Here is a 19,976-nt window from a genome sequence, read left to right as displayed (position 1 = left end):
AGAGAGAGAGAGAGAGAGTTGAAGAGATGGCTGAGCGTTTTAGGGCACTGGCTGCTCTTGCAGGACAAGGGTTCCATTTCCAACACCAAAGGGCGGCTCCCGACCACCCATAACTCCAGTTTCTGGGGATCTGACTGACTGACAGCTGCTCCTGGCCTCTGAGCACCGGACACACATATGCACATCCATACACACAAGCAAAACATTCACTTACATAAAAAATTAAAACAAAATTTAAACCAATGTAAAGAAAAAGAAAGGACACGAGAGCAGAGCCGCCCTGAATCACGAGACGATGGCCAAGGCAGGCACTGCTTACTGCAAAAGCCTTGAGGGAGAGTGGTGGTTTCTCTAACCAGGGAGCCAGCACAGCTGGAACACACAGTGAGCTTGGGGAGGAGTGGTAGGTCAGGTGACTCCTAGCCCTTACCCTGGGACATCAAAGAAGGTTTCAGCTGGGCAGTGACAGCTACTGTGAGATCCTCCTGAAAAGTCCACAGTAGTTGTGACGAAAGGATCTGTGACCTGTGTCCTACTGCAATCCAATCCTGTCCCTCACTGTACCCCTCCCTTAAGAGCTAAGAATTCAGCGGCTCCAAAGCTTCAAGACCCCTCAACTCCTCCTTTTCCATTTAGCTCTGGCCTCTCAGGGACTACTCAAGCACTGACTAGAACCTCATTCTAGAAAACAAACATTTAGCCAGACAACAGTGGCACACATCTTCAGCTGGGAAGCAGTGGCCAGCCTGGTCTACAGAGTTCCAGGACAAACTAAGGTACACAGAGAAACCCTGTCTCAAGAAAGAAAAGAAGAAAAGAAAAGAAACAAACAAACATTTACGGGTCAGGTTATGTGGCGTCAAAGCAAGTGTCTACACAGCAACCTCAAGAAGTGTTTAGTTTGGTTTTACAAGACAGGGTTTCTCTGAGTAGCTCTGCTGTTCTGGAACAGTCTGGCCTCAAACCCAAGGAGATCCGCTAGCCTGGGCCTCTGGTGTGAAAGGCAAAACCTGCTTCAATAGCCCTGGAGGCAGGTACTATCCTAGTAACTCAACAAGGACCCAGGAGGCTTGGGAGCTAAAGACTTCCTTTCACAGAACAGGGCAGTTTCCCTTAAACAGAAAAAGGGGCTGGGCTCCTGCTAAATTGGGGGTAGGATGATTTTAGCTCAGACCTAGCCCCCACAGTTGGCATTCAAGGTCACAGCTGCAAGGAAAAAAAAATCCCCAGCCAGAACCAAGGTGCTTGTACCTGATAACATCTAGTGACCCAAAGCCTCTCCCCCTACCCAGAGCCTGTTCTGACAGAGGCTAACTTGGGAAGGGGCTCTACTAGGGAAGGGTATCTATTTAAGGAGGGATATGGGACGAGCTTTCCAGGGCCACTTCTGTCCCCAGCCTGCAGAGACCTTGAGGCACAGGCTCTAGCTGCCACCACCCCCACCTGCCTAGGGAAAGAGGCCTACAGATCTCAGAAGCCTTCCTGCTCCCAGCCACATCCCATCAACTGTGGCACACCAGGAAGTACACAGTAAGCTCTTGAGTGCAGGACACAGCCCATGGCCAGGGGCAGAGGATGTGCCCTGAGAACGTCCCACGGCGGCCACCTCAACACATGGATACATCCAGGACTACACCAACAAAGCTTGCTCAGTTGTCCCCTCCAGCCCACACCCTGCTCACCGAAGGCAGCACTGCTGCAGACCCAAGCGGGGCCTGCCAAGTGGCTGCCTGTACAGGAAGGCAGGTGTGTGTACTTGCTACCCAGGGGCTTTCCTGAGCCTGGGGACAGGGACAAGGGCCTGTCTCCCTCCCTCCAGAGCCACTCACTTGTGCGCATGTGCGCATGTGCGCATATTCTCTTGGCAACATCCTCTATAGGGTGAGGCCTCAACCTGCCCCATTCCAGAACAAGGGGCGGGGGTGGCGCACCCATAAGTGAACAGGCCTGACTCAGGGGAGAAGAATGAGGGGGGAGGGTACAGCTGGCCAGGTGGCCTTGCTCAGGAGCTGGCACCCTCCAGCCAACCCTCTGCTCCTGTCTTTTCTGCCCTTGACCACCTCTCTGGCCAGGATTCGGGGTATTTAAAGGGTCTTGGTCTCAACCCCTCACTACATCCAGTAGACAAGCTGGGGAGCGGGAGAGAGGGAGGTTTCTTCCAGACAGACAGAGGCAGAGGCAGGAACCAAGCATCCATCCTACTTGCTCTTCCCCAAGGAAGCAAGACAACAAAGGGACTAACCCTACAGGCTAACTCAGTGGAGACACCTTGATGCTAACAAACACTCTCTCTTCCACCATCAGCCAACAAGGTGAAGTCTGTCTTTTTATAAAGAGCACAAGGACACTCGAGGGGAAGAGACTTCACTCGCTGAAGACCACCCAACCAGAAAGTTGTAGATCCCACATTTAAATCACACCAAATGCCATGGCAGTCCCAAATCTGTTAATGGGCAAAGAATAGCTAGAGCCTTAGAACCTCCCTGACCAAAAAAGGTGCACCCCACCTCTGAAAATGAAAAGGTTCCTTCCCTTCTCCCAAAGTCCAGCTCCACCTCCGCAGGGGCTGAGCTGACAGGCCAGGCCAGTTCTAATGTAAATATTGGGGGGCAGGGAGTACCTGGAGCAGAAGGGGAGGATCGTCCCACAGGGTGCCCTAGGGGGACAGGCCATAGTAAAGGGAGGAATTAGCTACAATAATATAATAAATGTCATAATGAGTTTCCAGGTCAGCATTTGCCCCAACAATGACATAATCACCCCCTTCGGCCAGGAAATTCCGAATTTCCAAGCCCTTTCTTTCACTCCCTGGAAGCATGATTATCCCCATTTTATGGATGCCAGAGAAGCAGCCAGCATCAATCAGTGAAGGAAAGGCTAAGAGTCAGAAACACTGGATTCCAGGCTCTGGACAAATAAATTAGGTCTCTCTGCCTCTGTCTCTCTTCTCTGAAGTAGGACTGATGTCCACCTCCCCTCAGAGTGCCTGGGGACACTATAGAAAGTCACTCACCAACTGCTGTGGTGATGACACCTATAATCTCAGCACCTGCAGCAGAGACAGGAGGACTACCATGCGGTTCAAGACAGCCTGTCTCAAAGAGAGGGCTAGAGAGCTGGCTCGGCAGGAAAGAGCTGGCTGTTCTTCCGAAGAACTGGGGTTCAGCTCCCAGCGCCCACATGGAGGCTCACTATCATCTATAACTCCAGTCCCCAGGGAATATTCTGGTGGCACAGCACACCTGGTGAACAGATAGATCTACAAGCACTCCATAACTACAGGCGGTCAAGACACCCCTACACACAAAGTAAGAAGATAATTTGAGAGAGAGAGAAAAGTAGCTAGCTACACACGGGAGATAGAGCTCAGTGGTAGAGCACTTGCCCAGGCCGCATGAGAGGTTCTGGGTCTGATACCCAACACTGCCCATAAAAAAAGAAGAAAAAAAAGGAGTTGATTGGACTGGAGATGTAGCTCTCCATTGGTAGAGTGCTTACAGGAAGCCCTGGGTTTGATTACCAGTACCACATAAACCGCAGCACAGTGGCCTATGTCTGTAATACCTGCACTCGGGATTTGAGGCCAGCCTGGCTATGCAAAGCCCTGTCCAGAAAGAGAAAGCTCCACAACCCAGCATAAACACAGTGTTGGGTCAGATCTGGCCTCAGCCTGTCCAGGGCGTGGGCAGAATAGAAAAGGCCTTTCCACTCACAACACCTCAGCAACTAGTATTCCTGAAGACCAGCCAAGCGGACACTAAGTCCTTTTGTTTCTGAGGCACACCTCAAGGGTCAGTGACTTGCCCAGGTCACTTAGCTCATAAAGACAGAAGAGTCATGCTGTGAACCAGCTCAGACTAGCTGCAGAGCCACGGTCTTCCCTGCCACCAGCTGCTCACTGTCCCTGCCCACTTCCGGAGCTCTCCTCCAATCTCAAGTGGAGTTAATGACCATTAAGATAAAGTTTGATAAAGCACACTTAACACCAGCTTCCTCAGTGACCTCGCCCCTTCTGGCAGTCCAGGCCCAAGCACAGGCTGGCTCCAACCCTGGGAGTCAGACCTAGCCTGCACTCTGGCTGCTCTTAACTGCAGCTTCTCCATTGTTTGTAAGCCTGTTTCTCCAACAGTCTCTAAAAGGTCCTTTTGCATGTCTTATTCTGCCCCTAATCCCCCATTCAGGATCATGCATGAAATATAAAGGTGCCCCAGGGGCTGGAGGGATGGCTCAGCAGTTAAGAGCTCTGACTGCTCTTCAAGAGGACCCAGGTTCAATTCCCAGCACCCACATGGCAGCTCGAACTGAACTGCCTGGAACTCCAGTTCTAGAGGATCCAACACCCTCACACAGACATACTGCAAGCAAAACATCAGTGCACATAAAATAAAAACAAATCATAAAAAAAATGAAAGGTGGTTCAGCTTATCACAGACACCTCAGATAAATCCCTTATCTGGAAGCCCAGCGCTTCCATAGGCAAGTTCAGATATCGCACAGTTGGTCACAAGTCTCCCCCAAAAGAGGAAGGGGGACAGAGGGAGTGGCCTCTGCCTCCTCCCAGTCTTGGAACTTGGAAAACCTTAGGCTCTCCAGCTCCAGAAGCAAGGAGAGGTCACAGGAAGTCCAGACAGTCTGACCCACCAGCCCCTTCCCTTGCTCTCTCCACCTGCAAACTGGAAATGGTAACTCCCCCAGGCCTTGTGTGCCTGACAGGACAGTGCAAGAGAACCAGAAAGAGGGTGGGGAGACAGGTGGCTCTCCTGAACTCAGTCTGCAGTGCTTAGTCCCCAAACTGCCCTAGACCAGGCACCCTGCTAGCCTGGGAGGACAAGTTGTACTGGACACTAAAAAACAGGATACAATGTCTTTTTAGCCCAGAGGAGGCTTTGCCTTACCCACCCTCCCAGGACATCAATCAAGGCAGTCCTCCACCTTCCTTAGATCAGGGCTTCCTGTCTCTCTCTAAGCCCTGGGGGCTTCAAAACCTAACTCCTGCCCCCCTCTCTCAGTGCTTTCTAGTCTCATGGGCTCCATAGCACCCAAATCTCCCAGGGCTCAGGTTTTTTCTGTCTCGGACCTGTGGACCATAGTTACAATGTGAAACCCATGCACCCATGAACTGAGAGACTTGGGCTGGAATCACACTGTAGCTCTCTCCTCACTAGAAGCATTGTGCAAGTGCTTCCACTTATCCGAGTTCTGCCTTCCCCTACATAAAACAGAGCGAAGACGAGTTCTCTCTTGTTAACTGTTGCAAGAGAAATGAATTAAAGAAGAGAGCGAGCAGTATTTTTCTCTACATAACATCTCTGATGCCATCCCACGGTCAAGCAGTCCTCTGTAGGCCTTGCTCTCAACATCTGGTTAATCCCAGGTATTGTCAATTCTGCTGCCTCCTCCCCTGCGCTCCCACAGCCCCCACCCTGTCCCAGCCCTCACCTCATCACCTCTCCCCTGAATTACAGCAATAGGTTCTGAGTTTCCACTCTCACAACCCCACCCCCTACCCTAACCTGCCCTACCTGCACCTGTTACCCTGGAGCCATCTTCCTAACACACCAGTTTTGTGGGCTCCTCCCTTTTATCAAACACCTTCACTGGCTCCCAATGACCTGGATTCTCCAGTGATCTCCGGTCACCTTACACTTCCTCAATCCCCTTTTCACAGACTAATAAAGTGTGCAAGCATTCAAATTTCAGTCCTACACCTGGGCCCCTGGTACAGAGAGAAGGAACGACCTTGAATCTTCAGGACAAAGGGACTGAAACTTAGCTGGGCCTAGTCACCCACGCTTTGAATCCCAGCACTTGGGAGGCAGAGGCAAGCGGATCTCTGTAAATTGAGGCCAGCCTGGTCTACAGAGCGAGTTCCGGGACAGCCATGAGATCATGACTCAAAAAACCAAAAATATAAACAAACACATAAACACAAGACACTGAAACTTGACAAGTGAATCTCTTCTCCCAGGCACAAAGAAGGACCCTCCACTATTTCTCCCTCACCTCCATGCCCAGGCCCAACTATGCCACGCCACACTTCACAGGTACAAAAGGGTCCTCTGGCTTCGTTAGCAATCCAGAACTAATCTCAATCCTGTAGTTACTCCAAAGCTGAGTTCAGAACTTCACCTTCGCTGTCTAAAATTCACCCCAGCACAACAGATTTGATGTACAGCCTGGGATAGTTCCCAGCCCTGGCACTGGTGTTGCCTTGACAATGCTTCTGGCTTCTTAGCAACACCTTGGAGCCTGATTAGCGGTGGAGTTGCAGCAGGTCAGTAGCGCACAAGAGCTGCTGGAAGCCAGAGTGAAACAGATGTCAAAGCCAGGCCTAGTGGCCCTGCCTGTAATCCCAGGATTTGGGATTAGTGGTAAAAGGATGAGGCCAGCCTTAGCAAGGTGAGACCCTATCTCAGAGACAACACTCCATCCTTCAGGCCCTCACTGTCATGACCAGCTCCAAAACAGTTTTCTTATGCCTTCCTTCAGTCACAAGCTTGTACCAACACTTGGTTCTCAGGAAACAAACACATCAGATCAACCATCAGAGAGCCAATGAGAAGCCCTGCCCAAGCCCAGTCCTGGTTGCTCAGTGTGGCTCCAGAGTGAGAAAAGGCAGCAGCCAGAACTTCACAGTTGACAGAGCGGGGAAACGACTGGAATTTCTGTGAGTGCACATGAGCAATATTAACCCTTTCCTACTGGTTTGGCCATCATTACAATAACTCAAACATTCAAATGGAAATGACCTTGAATCAAGGGAGGCCCTTTTCTCTAGACCCCAATCTCTTCATCCTTGAAATGGCCTGCCAGAACCATAAGGGTCCCAGGTCACCAATGCAGAGGTTCCCTCCTTTCAGACAAGCCCAGTGGAGGAACCAAGGAAATCCAGGAGACCAAAAGAATCTGAGCAAAGTCACCAGCACCTCTGGCAGTGCCACACTGAGAACAGACCCCCCTCTTCCCCCCTCTAGGCTTCCCATCACCCTCATGTGGAGAGCTGATGAAGAATGAGATCACCACGCACCATGCTGTCCTCTAGGAAAGTGGGCCATCCTGAGAACAGAGGTCGATATTCCCACTACAAGGACTCCCCATCCCACTTCCTCTTGGATTCCTCCTTACCCCAGATCAGCAGGTACCATTCTTACACCTGCCTCTATTGAAGACCCCCTTTTTTTGAGGGGGGGTGCAGTTTTAAATCCATCACCTTGCCCCTCCCCAGTCTCTGCATTTACAAGGTGAGAAAACCGGGAACACCCTCCAGAACCCCTTGGGACTCTCTGGGTTCTCCAGAACTGCCGCACTGACTGAGAGAGGCCATCTCTCAGCCTTGGGATTGGAGGCCTTCCTCATTCCCTAGCCCCCACCCTTGGAGACTGGAATGTGACCCGCGGAGGGATCCCGCAGCACGCTGGGAAGGGCTGCAACTGCGTTCCAGCCCGGTGGCTGCATTGAAAGGGGGGGTAGACGGGGAGGCAACCTCGGGAACTGAGGGGGTCTGGAATGACGGAGCGTGGAAGCGGTAGCGAAGTGGGGGTGGGTTCAGAGAAACAGTAGGACTCCCGATCGCGATCGCGCCAGATGGAGGAGGTCCTCAGCCTTCAGCCCTAGTTTCCTGCTTCTCCCTCCCACCTTTGTCTCCCCTCCCTTCTGCAAACTTTCAGGCTGTTGGGGCAAAGGTTTGGAGAACAAGTGTGTGTGTGTGTGTGTGTGTGTGTGTGTGTGTGTTGTGTGTGTGCACATCCTGTGTGTCTTAGGATCTGCCTGTGAACCTGTGTGTACAGTTGGGTGCCTAAGACGTTGGACAACTGTACCTACATGACTCATGTGTGTGCCTGTGTGTCAACCTGAGCGTGGGTGTAGCTCATGTGGCCATGTATGTAAACCGTGTGCACAGGTAAATATGTACCTGTGCCTCAGGAACTGTGTCCCGGTGCCAGTGTGTGGGTGTGACTGTATGCGGTTTTGGTCACTGCAGCGACATACATGAGAATGGGTGTTGTATGCAAATGTAAAAATATACGCGTGCCCGCCCGCGGTCATGAGTGGGTACGTATGTGTCCGTGCGCATGTGAGGGGTGGTATCTGAGCGGACTCCCGGCCCCCCACTCACGCCCACCAGGCCCTGGGAGGGGATAGTACGGCGGCGGCAGGGACTGCAGGGACCCTCCTCCCCGCCTGCCCCGCCCCCACCCCTACCTGCCGGCCGCTTCGCCGATCGCCCGAAGCGCCAGAAGCTGCGGGTCCGGGGGCCGCTGGGGGCCTTCCTCTTGTGGTGTGAGTTGCCCATGACGAGTGCGGGAGCTGGCTTAGGCACCCGAGCGCAGCCCAGCCAGCCCGGCCGCCGGGCCCGCAGCCCGCGGAGGGAGGTAGCGAGACGCGCGGGCGGCCACCGCGGTCGCCCCCAGCCCCAGTCCGGCCACGCCCCCTAGTGCTGCGGCCAATGGTCACACCGAGGGCGGGGCCGGAGGGGCGGGGCCTGGCGCGCGGCCCTTCCGCTCCACCCCTCCAAGGGACCAGGGAGACCTGCTGAGCCGCCCCGCCCTGAGCGTTAGGGAAAGGGCTCCGGCGGTCCAGGTTGGGTAGGCGGGTCGCGGGTTCTCCCAGCCCAGCGTGCCCTGCCTTTCGGGGAGGACTGAAGAGGAACTAGAAAAACTAGGGGCAGTCCTGTCGTCCAGACAAGCGGGGGTCGGACCCCTGTTGCTGCTGCTGAGCCCACCACTCCGTGAGTGTCACGTGTTTATGTATCGCTTTTCTCCTGTTACTTGTACACGTATCGAACTAACTGTATCTCTGTACTTGGAGTGTTGAAAATTACAGTAGCATCTTTTTCTTCGTGCTCAATGTGTGCGAAGCACTGTGCTACCAGCTTTCATGCGGTGTTTCACTTCATCTGCAAAATAATTCTACAAGGTAGATACTTTTGACGTGTGCATTTTACCGATGGGGAAACTAGGATTCCTTAACGTCAGCTGACTGAGAGCATCCATTAAGTACAGAACTAGGAGCCACATCCAGACTCAGCCGAACCTACAGCTTTCCATGCCTTTCTCTTTGTTTATCTGTCTTTGACCTTGAATGAGTACCTGGACATGAGTGTAACTGCAGACAGTAACTGCAGACAATATAGCTACGTATTTGTGTAGATGAACATATATACCCTCTAACCTAAACATTTGTGTTGTCTCTGACTAGTATAACCATGTATGGTGCATGTGTGTCCATGTAACTCTGCCTTCATGTCTGAATGTGTACTTTTTGTTTTGTTTTGTTTGTTTTTCTAGACAGGGTTTCTGTGTAGTTTTGGTGCCTATCCTGGAACTCTCTCTCTCTCTCTCTCTCTCTGTAGACCAGGCTGGTCTCGAACTCACAGAGATCTGCCTGCCTCTGCCTCCCGAGTGCTAGGATTAAAGGCGTGCGCCACCATCGCCCGGCTGAATGTGTACTTTTTGTTGTGTGTCTGTTTGCTTAGCACTGTGACTGTATTGCTCAGGGCAGCTGAATATCACTAATTTGTGTTTGCATTTGTAACCATCTGTCTGTTTGGATATATATGCATAATGTTTGTCAATAAGACTGTGTATGTTTTGTGTATAAGTATGAATGCAATCGTGTCTGATGCCTGTGTGTGCATGTAATCTGAAGTCACCCATGTATCACAATGCAAAGTTGTGTGCCCCTTCCAGAAGTCTCTTTTCTTTTTTTTTTAAATATTTATTTATTTATTATGTATACAATATTCTGTCTGTGTGTATGTCTGCAGCCCAGAAGATGACACCAGACCTCATTACAGATGGTTGTAAGCCACCATGTGGTTGCTGGGAATTGAACTCAGGACCTTTGGAAGAGCAGGCAGTGCTCTTAACCATTGAGCCATCTCTCCAGCCCCCAGAAGTCTCTTTTCAAAACCCACACTAAGCCTGACCATTTCTGAAAGTCTCCTAGGCTACCCAAGGGCCTTACCTCTGTCCTCACAGCTGCCCTCGAGCAATGCACTGCATACCACTGCAACTCTCCATCATCATCATCACCATCATTTTTACCTAACCTCTCAAACTGGGCTGGGAGTTCAAAGCCCTTGGCTCTACTTTCTGTATAGTTCTGCCAGCTGAGCAAGCCTTTCTACTACACAATACCACACTGCTGGAATGCCCAGGGATTCCAGGACATTCGACTCCCTTCTTGCAAAATGAGAGAGGGTCAAAGCTGATCCCAAACCTCCCAGAGGTCCCGTGCTTACCAAGAACCTGAGGTTAACAACAGTGCTGTCCCTGAAGAGCTGGCATTTTACTCCTGTACAGAAAACAACATTGTATACCAAGCAGTATGCAGTCTCGCCATTCTGCATAGAAAACAGAATCCTGTACCGAGCGAGGAGAGGACTGGCTGGCTGGCAGGTAAAAGCACCAGCTGACATGCTTTCCCAACTGAGTTACAGTTCCCGTGAGCCACTCGGGAGAAGGACACCAACTCCCATTAGTTGTCTCTGCCCTCCACACACATGCTGTGGCATGCACACGCAATAAATATATAAATAAATGAGCACGTCAAAAGGAAAGAGGCGAGAAAGATGGAAGAAGGCCGTACAGATCTACTGCCTCAACTCTGTTCACAGATGAGGAAACTAAAGTACCTAATGGAGACAGGCGGTGCGTGGGAGCAGAGCAGAGAACACTCGCAAAGTAAGTGCACATCTGTCCTTTGGCATGAATTGAGTGTGGACAGGTAGGCACGCGTCTGGGAGGGTATCTGGAATGGAGGGTGCCTTGGCCACCAGAGGCCCCTGCCTGTCCCAGGAGCCCTCTCTCCAGCCATGTCCTCATTCTCAGAGCTCTAACTTCACCAAGGGACTTGGCCCTCTCTAGTGTGCACCTCCAAACTTCACATCTGCTGGCTGCTCTCCTTGCCTGGAAGACTCCTTTTCATTTCCTTATCAAAGCCTTGCTTGACCCCTGGCTCTTCCATGTACCCTTCTCTCTGGCCCAACTTTCAGTACTTCCCCAGGTGCTGAGCATACCTGAGGGCTTTCCAGCACCTCCTCCAAGACATCAGATTATTTAGGTATTTGCTTTACCAACCACAAAAATATCCACAATAGTTATCCTCGGCAACCCAAGCTTGGCACATAGCAGGTGTGCCCTGTGTGATGCTGAGGCTGGCAAAGATGAAGATGGTGAGGCCTGCTTACTGTGGACAGAAGCAATAGTGTGGCTCTTATGTCTGTCTGGTGGTGGTAGTGGCGGTACTGATGGGGGTAGCGGCAATGGCACATTAGTGCTTTTTGTTTCAAAGACAAGACCCGGCTGCAGGATCAGGGAAGAGATTTAACCCCTAGCTGCCACATATGGCTAAGCAGGTGGGTCAAGAGCCCAGGAACCACATGATTATTAGCCTTGGGTACCTTGTGACTCCACCCCCACTTGCAGAATGGGGGCTAGAGGCTTGCAGGAGAGAACATCCTAAGCAGACAGGAGGCCTGACATGGTTATCTCCTCCCACCCCAGAAACCCAGTAGGTAGCATACCCTGCCACAAGATTCAGGTTCGGTGCCTGTGCAGGCCAAGCTGTCCCCATAGCCGCTGTGCGCGTGGCTAGGACTGCAGCAGAAGTACTTTGCAGAACCAGCCGGAGGACAGAGGAGCAGAAAGACAGAGTGGGCTGGAACGCTAGGCGAGGTGGAGGATTTCATTCCTCCTGCCCGAGGCAGCTGCTTTCACCTCCTTCCTTCCTGCATTTAGCCAAGCAGCTGGATGTGGCCCTGGGGGCTGCAGACCCACTCTTCCCCCCACCCCACCATGCTTAAGCCAAACACTACACAATGCTTCCTCTCATTCCAGTTCTTCAGCATGTGACAGGCCAGGAGCAGCTGAGAGGGCTCTGAGGGTTTGGGAGAGGGGATTTCCAGGAGTAGGGGAGGGTGTCCTGCTCTGCTCCCTGCTGATGTCATCGAGGGGAGGCGGTAGATTTTCCTGGTCATGGTGTCAGGCTACCCCCATACTCCAAGTTCAACAGACCGACCCTGTGGCCAATGCTGCTTCCGGAACTTGGGGCGAGGGGGCAGGTAGCAGTTGGGGAGAGCTCATAGACTGCAGCCTCTTCCCAGGCCTGAGGGAGGTTCAAGCAAATGGCTGGAAGCAGGAGGCAAGAGAACTGGAACAAGGCCTGAAGGTGTCTGAGAGAGGGAAGGGGAGGCTCCCTGGGCTCCTCCTGGCTTCCTTCCTGCTCTTCCCTCCCTGGTAAAGGCACCTTTCTGAGAAGGGCTTTTCTGTTTGAAGTCTAAACAAAGGCCTGGGGAGGAAGCTAAAGTCAGCCTGCCCCCACCATGGCTGGGTGGGCTCCAGTTCTCACTAAGACCCAGCCAGTTCAGGTCAGCCTCCCAGAGGAGGTAGGTCCTTGAGCAAGTCAGGCCCTCCTCCTCCGGGGCCTACCTGTAAGTACCATGGGGGTTCAGGTCCTTAAGCTAACCACCCCTCCTCAGGGGCCTATCTGTAAGCACCATGGGGGTTCCTTATGATAGCAGTTTTAACCATCTAGGATTTAAAGCCGCCCATGCTGGATCATCAATGACCCAAAGTCACTTAGTGCTGGGCCCTGTACTGGGCAAGACCAAGGCAAGAGCCATTCCACCCAGCTCCTGTCCTCAGGGTACCTGGATAGTAAGGTATAGTGACAGGTTTCCCCACAAAACTCCAGAGAGTCAGCCGATGACCACCTAACCCCAGTGCCACGAGTCCCTTTTCCCCAGCCTCCTCTCACCCCTCAGTTCTCCTGCACATGTCACCTCAGGGAGGCTGTCCTTGATCTCCCCAAAGGATCTCTGGTTCAGGTCTTTTCAAACAGGGTCTTATGTAGCCCAGGATGGCCCCCAACTTGCTGTAGAACTGAAGGTGACTTTAAATTCCTGGTCCTTCTGCCTCTATCAGCCAAGTGCTAGGACTGCAGACTCTGCCCCCACACCTAGCTCTGGTCATGATTTCTGGCCCTCCGATTATTTGTTCAGCGGATTGATTCATCCTTCCTAGCTGGCACCCTCCCAGATGCTGAGGTTCAAGAGGGCTGAGACTTCGCCTCTCTTGTTGATGCCAGGTTCAGTGCCTGGCACACAGGAGGTACTGAGCATTTGCAAAGTTAGTTGTCTCCCTTTGCTGTCTAGACCCAAGGCAGGCAATACGCATCCGAGCACAGGGACTAGAAGATGCACAGAACAGCCACTCTACTGCAGTGGAGGGAACCCTGCCTCCATAACCATGGCCTGGGCCCCAAGCTAAAAACCTGGGCAGAGACGCCACAAAAACTCTCCTGTCAGTCTCTTAGACAGGGTACTCTAAAGGTTGGGGCAGTATGTACTGTTCCCCAGGAGTATCCAAGAGATGGGGACAGTGGTGCTGGTGCCCTCAAGGATGACTCAACAGGTAGAACGATGAAGGCCAAAACATCCTGGGGAAGGAATGCACATCACGTGACCGCACCTGAGAATACAGGAGATGCTACGGAAAGGCAAACAGATCCAGCCTCAAGCAAAATGTGCCCAGAGACTTTGGTCATCACTTTGTTTTAGGTGATAAAGACAGCCAGGAGATGGTGGTCTTTAATCCCAGCACCCAGGAGACAGGTGAATCTCTGAATTTGAGGCCAGCCTGGTCTACAGAGTGAGTTCCAGGACAGCCAGGGCTACACAGAGAACCCTGTCTCTCAAACAAAACAAAGCAGAAAAAAAAACCAAAAAACAAAAAACAGAATGCTATGGACTATTGCTGAGCATGATGGCATGTGCCCTTAATCCAAGAACATGAAAGGCAAAGGTAGGCAGGTGTCCCTGAGCTCAAGGCCAACCTAATCTACTTGACAAGTTCCAGGACAGCCAGGGTAACACAGGGAGACCCTGTCTCAAAAAAAAAAAAACAACTAACTTTGGGGCTGGAGAGATGGGAAGATGGGTCAGCAGTTAAGAGCACTGGCTGCTGTTCCAGAGGATCTAAGTTCCATCCCAGCACCCAAACGGTGGCTCACAACCATCTAAACGCCAGTCCCAGGAGAGCTGACATGTCTTTCAGCTGCCATAGGCACTGTGTGTAAGTTCTGCACAGACGTACATGCAGGCAAAAACCCATACATAGAAAACAAGTGAATGAAATAAAATTTAGAACCACATAGTTCAGCATAGAGAGGTGGCATTGCCAGGCTACTGGGTCTCCTTTCCCGGACACAGTTCCTGTGCCACACTCTCAAATCCCAAGATATGGAGTCAGAAGTCACAGCACTTCCTGTATGTTAAGCCAGGGTACACCTAGCCAGACTGAGGGCAGCTCAGTCAGGGTCATACAGCACAGCAGAGCACCAAACCCAGGCACGGCAGGGGTTTAATGTACACGCCTTTAAACCCCCCCTGTGAGGGAGGGGGAGGCTGGCAGATCTGAGTTTGAGACCAGCCTGGTCTACATAGTGAGTTCCAAGTCAGCCAGGACTACATAGTGAAACTCTGTCTCAAAAAAAAAAGAGGCCGGGCGATGGTGGCGCACACCTTTAATTCCAGCACTCGGGAGGCGAGGCAGAGGCAGGCGGATCTCTGGGAATTTGAGACCAGCGTGGTCTACAGAGCTAGTTCCAGGATAGGCTCCAAAGCCACAGAGAAACCCTGTCTCGAAAAACCAAAAAAAAAAAAAAAAAAAAAAAAAAAGGAGGTAGGGGAGGGGAGTGGGCTAGAGAAATGACTCAATGTTTTGGAGTATTGTTGCTCTTACAGAGGACTCCAGTTCAATTCCCAGCACCCATGTGGTGGCTCATGACTATTAGTAACTCCAATTCCAAGGGATTCGACACCCTAACACACTCTTCTGACCTCTGTCAGCACCAGCCAGGCACACACATGCACATAACATACATTCATACACATAAATAAATCTAAAATGTCAAATTAAAAAAAATTGTTTGTTCGCCGGGCGGTGGTGGCGCACGCCTTTAATCCCAGCACTCGGGAGGCAGATCTCTGGGAATTCAAGGCCAGCCTGGTCTACAGAGCTAGTTCCAGGACGGGCACCAAAGCTACAGAGAAACCCTGTCTCAAAAAACCAAAAAAAAAAATTGTTTGTTTATGTGCATTGATGTTTTGACTATATATATATATGTCTGTGTGAGGGTGTCGGGTCCCCTGGAATTGGGGTTGCAGACAGTACAGAGCTGCCTTGAGGGTGCTGGGAATTGAACTCAGACAGTACAGAGCTGCCTTGAGGGTGCTGGGAATTGAACCCAGGTCCTATGGAAAAGCAGCCAGTGTTCTTAACCACTGATCCATCTCTCCAGCCCTGTTTGTTTTTTTTTGAGATAGGGTTTCTCTGTGTAGTCCTGGCTGTCCTGGAACTCATTCTGTAGACCAGGTTGGCCTCAAACTCAGAGATCTACATTCCTCTGCCTCCTCAGTGGTGGGATCAAAGGTGTACGCCAAAAAAAAAAAAGAAAAAGAAAAAAATTAAGGCTGAAGGACAGGGTGACGCCAGTGGAGTCTAGGATCTACTCTGGAAACAGTCTTCCTAGACTCTCCACAGCCCTACACCAAGGACAGCCCTCCTGCTGTGAGTGGCCAAATGGAAGGTAAGGAGTTCCTAGGGTGACCTCTGCTGGGCCTCTAGGGTGAACTCTGCTGAAGGAGTTCCTGAATTCTATCACTGCCCAAAGGGGATGGGAGGAAAACAAACCCCTCCCCCAAGGATAGTCCTGCCGAGAGCTCTCTCCTTAGGAACTCTTCTACAATCACATCACTAGGGAAAGTATGGCCCTTGAAGATTGTCACGCAGTGCCGTGACAGATGTCATTTACACCGACAAGGAAGAGTCTCAAGTGTCCCAGGCCAGCTTAACCTCCCTGTGTCCCTGAAATGACCTTGAACTCCTGACACCTCTGGCTGGCCACCTCCCAAACCCTGGGCTGAAAGGTGTGTACCACCACACCCAGTTCATTCTGTACCGTACAGTGGACGTAGAGATCAGAGCCAGTGCCCGACGTGTGCTAGGTGAACTCTACCCACTGGACTACGGCCCTAGCCCCAAGCTGCCCAACTGCCAGTCTTCAGGAAAAAAAATATTTTATGTATAAGAGTGCTCTGTCATTCTGGGCATCAGATCCCATTTCAGATGTGAGTCCTGAGACACCAGGTGCGTGCTGGGAACTGAACTCAGGACCTTAGGAAAAGCAGCCAACACTCTTAATCACTGAGCCACCTCCCCAGCCCCCAAGCTATCAGCCTTGGCCTCAGGCATTCCCACCACTTTGAGCAATGCCTGATGGTGTAAGTACTAAAGACACTTTCTCTCTCAAATGCAAGAGACCAGTGGACCTTGGGCAACTTGCTTCCAACCTGAGGACTTTTCCACCTGTACTGGTGAAAACTGCTTACCTCCAAACACAGAAAAGCCTGCAGTGTCTGTTGCTTCTCCTCCCCCCTTCAAACTGGCCCTTCTTCCTGCTGGCCACCTCCAGAAAGCCTTCCCTGGCTAGCCTCCGGACCTGTCCTGGCCTCGGTCCCAGAACACTCCATCCCCACATACTCAACAAGTGTGATCTTTCCGGAAAATATGGATTCCTGTTTGCTTTTGCTTTTTCAACTTCCTCTTATGTCTGCCTCCTCCTGCGAGACACGGGAAGACTCCACCTTCTGTGACTCCACGTCAGTAAGAGCATGTGTGTCTGAGATGTGACTGAAACGTGGACTAAAAGGAACTAAACCAATGTCCAAGTCCTCAGCATCCCACATGAGAGGACAGCCATCGCTGGACCGCACTCCACAGTTCACACGGAGTGTGCGTGGCTGCTATCTAATGGGTTCTTGAACACCCTAGTTTTACAGATATGGAAGGGTAAATAGGCACCCCGTGTCTTGGAGCTCCAGGGACAGCAGGGTATTTCCCATTGGCCTCCAAACCCACTCCTACCAGACTCATGTTAACTAAACTAACAGAATCTAGCAACCCCTGCCTTCTGCATTGACTTCTCTTTCCTGTAAGTTTTCTGTCCTCTCTTGTAAGAACCTTGGATCAAGGCTGCATCCAGGGAAAGGTCGCAGAGAAGTTGTCTGCCCAGTGTCACGGGTCTTAGTAGCTGTATGAGAACTGAACTGCCTGACTCTGGTACTGTTCCCACTCTCTATCGAGTTCCCTCAGCTCTCCCTGGGCTGACTCCTGTCCGTACAGCAAGCTGTGTAAGATCCCCAAGTCTCTGCCCGGCAGTGGTGGCGCACACCTTTAATCCCAGCACTCGGGAGGCAGAAGCAGGTGGATCTCTGGAAAGTCGAGGCCAGCTTGGTCTACAGAGTTCCAGGACAGCCAAGACTGATTCACAGGGAAACCCAGTCTCAAAAAATAAATAAATAAAACACAAAACAACAACAACAAAAAGCTCTCTAGGTCTCAGCCCTGGGTCTTCTGGAGAGTCATGTTAGTTTGGGAGACTTCTGATTTTCATTTTCCATCTCAGCCTGGTCAAATTAACCATTCACTGTCACTAAGCCTCAGGGTTTTCACCGGCAAAGGAGATTTTTGTTGTTGTTGCTATGTAGCCTGGGCTGCCCTCAAATTTATTCTCCTGCCTCAGCAGCTCCAGTGCTGGGATTCTAAGTGTGCTGCCACCATGCGGGGCTCTGCAAATGGGCTCTAGTGAGGAAATGGATGTAAGTCTCCCGACACATCCAGGGTAGTCAATCAAGGTCAGATTTCTTCCTTTCCGTGTCTGGAAGGGGAAGTGCAAGAGTCCGGGGGAAGATGTGCAGCTCACAACTCCACTGCAAGCACCGGCTCCCACTTTACAGTGCAACAGTGATGGGAACGGGACCGTGTCTCTCAAAACTCCACTGCAAGCACCGGCTCCCACTTTACAGTGCAACAGTGATGGGAACGGGACCGTGTCTCTCACATCTCTGGCTCTCAGAATGAGATGACCTAATGAGCTTCCCTCAGAGGCCTTCCTGTTCTTCCAGAAAGTTCCCTCCTGTATTCCTCCTTCCCCAAGCTCCATCCTGATGGCCATTTGCTCTGAAAGAGTTAAGCCTCCAGCCTTCCCTTCTTGGCCAGCGGAGATTAGAGAGATCAGATTTATTTCTCTTAATAAACAGAAAAGAAGTTGGGCCAGACAGGTGACAAGGAAACAATTGGAACAATAGAAGGCTGGAGCAAAAAGGAACAAGGCTGCCCTTGGAAGGCCCCGGGGCCACCTCCAGACCTGAGAAGACAACAGCTCAGGGCAGAGGGTGTCACCCATGCACGTGGACTCGGTGAGGCTGACATGCTGCCCAGAAAGCCCAGTGCCACTTAATACCAAACACAAGGCAGGATGACCCCCAGGAGGCCGGAGTACTAACCTACAACTCAGTATTGGCAGCCCTCTGCCTCCAGGCTGGTTGCCTGGAAAATAAGAAAGGAATCCACTCCCCTTGGGGTAGACCACCATCCCCTGACAACCTGACCACAACCCATTCAGCTGCAGTTCTAACTCAAGCTCTCCTAAAGGAAAGGGGAATGACTTCACTCTCAACCCCAGTGGGGAACCCCGGGACAGACTTCCCCTCCAGTTCGGGGTTGCAGAACACCTGGAAACACCCCTCATCCAAACCTTCCCTCAGGGCTTGGCCCATTCATCTCAGTCCCAGCACCCTAACTTCTATTTGTGGCTGGGCCGCAGGGAAACAGGGCCCTTATCCAAAAGGAAGATCAGGCCGGATGCAATGCACAAGAAGTTTTCCACCCTCTTCCTGACCCCTAAAGTTCCTTCTAATTCTCCAGAGGTGGTTAAAGGACACTGGAAAGGTAAACACGGCGAGATGGGACGGGCCCTGACCCCTCCATTCCCTTACCTTCAGCACTGTGTCTGGGCAGTACAGGAGAGACGCTTCCAGGGGCAGCCTGCCTTCTACTCCCCAGCAGAGCCTAAAGGTCTCCCCACCAAACTGAAGACAGAAGCAGATGCAGGAAAAGCCAAACAAGTGGCCAACATACAGTGACCCCTAACAGGGATGGGCCAGGTCCTTCCCCGTTTCTCAGGCTGCCCATCCCTTAGGTTCCAGGAAGAGCCATGGGCTCAAAACTGCATGAAGACTAGGAAACAGCTGCTAGACTTCATCCACCCAGCCTAGGCACAGCCTCTCGATTTAACTTGGACCTCAGTTTCCCCCTTTCTCCACAGCAGCAAGTCCCTACCAGGACTAGGGAAAGGAGTGAGTGAGGAGGATAGGCCTTTGGTGATCTCACCACCCCGGGAGGTGGATGTTTGTGGTTTGGCCCAGGTAAGGAGGGGGTGGGGGGTGAGAAAAGCTAACAGTGCTGAACAACCTAAGGTAAAGGCCTCTAAGCTGAGTCCTTTGTGGGGCTGGGAACCAGGATCTACCTGGAGGGCAAAAACTCCTTTGGAGCAGGTTGTCCTCAAAGACCCAAAGAGACTGCCACCCCAAGACCCAAGGCCACCTGCCTCTCCCTTTGGCTTCAGGCCAGAGTCACGTCTCTGACCCCCTGACTCAGCAGAGGGCAGAACCTGGGAGAGCAAGGGAGAAGTGTATCTCCACCAGGAGGGCCAACCAGCCGACACTTCCTGCTTCAGTCAGGGGATCCCTGCACAAACGGGGGTCTCGACCCCTCAAAGTTGGATAGACTGTATCTCTGGAGCGACGCAGGACCTATGTTGGGGTACCCTAGGTTCTTCACTTCCTCCAACACTACTGCCTAGGAGACAACCTTTCTACACAGATCGACCCCCCAGCGGACCCACCCTGCCACACCCTCGGAGCGCTCAACCCAGGTGCCCAGCCACCTTACCCCGGCCTTTGCCCTTGGCCCGCTTGGCCTTGTCGTCCGCCTTCTTGGCCCGGGGGGTGGCCGAGTCGGCGCCCTCGGCCCCGGCCGCCTTCTTCTTGCGCCGTTTGCCCCGCAGCCAGCTGAAGGCGCGGCGGAGGCCGGAGCGGGACTTCTTCCTGCGCGGGGGGCCGCCGGGGCTCC

At 52.1% G+C, this 19,976-nt stretch overlaps 1 protein-coding gene across 2 annotated transcripts in view; it reads right to left on the bottom strand.

Moving 5' to 3' along the window:
- The window catches only part of Kiaa1522 (KIAA1522 ortholog), a 29,738-nt gene extending 9,773 nt beyond the window's left edge, over nt 1-19,965 (bottom strand). Inside the window, exon 1 of one of the 2 annotated variants that reach the window (XM_013348420.2) lies at nt 19,797-19,965. Coding sequence is in view for 1 of the 2 variants with exons in the window: in XM_013348419.2 (XP_013203873.1) it covers nt 8,203-8,293 (91 nt within the window). In the remaining variant the exon portion in view is untranslated. Of the gene's footprint in view, nt 1-8,202; nt 8,373-19,796 lie in introns of those variants that run through there. The other variant, XM_013348419.2, reaches the window with a different exon arrangement.
- Between the last annotated feature and the right edge of the window lie 11 nt (nt 19,966-19,976).

The sequence above is a fragment of the Microtus ochrogaster genome, chromosome 10 (genome assembly GCF_000317375.1).
Source record: "Microtus ochrogaster isolate Prairie Vole_2 chromosome 10, MicOch1.0, whole genome shotgun sequence".
Taxonomy (NCBI): Eukaryota; Metazoa; Chordata; class Mammalia; order Rodentia; family Cricetidae; genus Microtus; species Microtus ochrogaster.
This window is presented reverse-complemented; position numbering and strand designations above follow the sequence as displayed.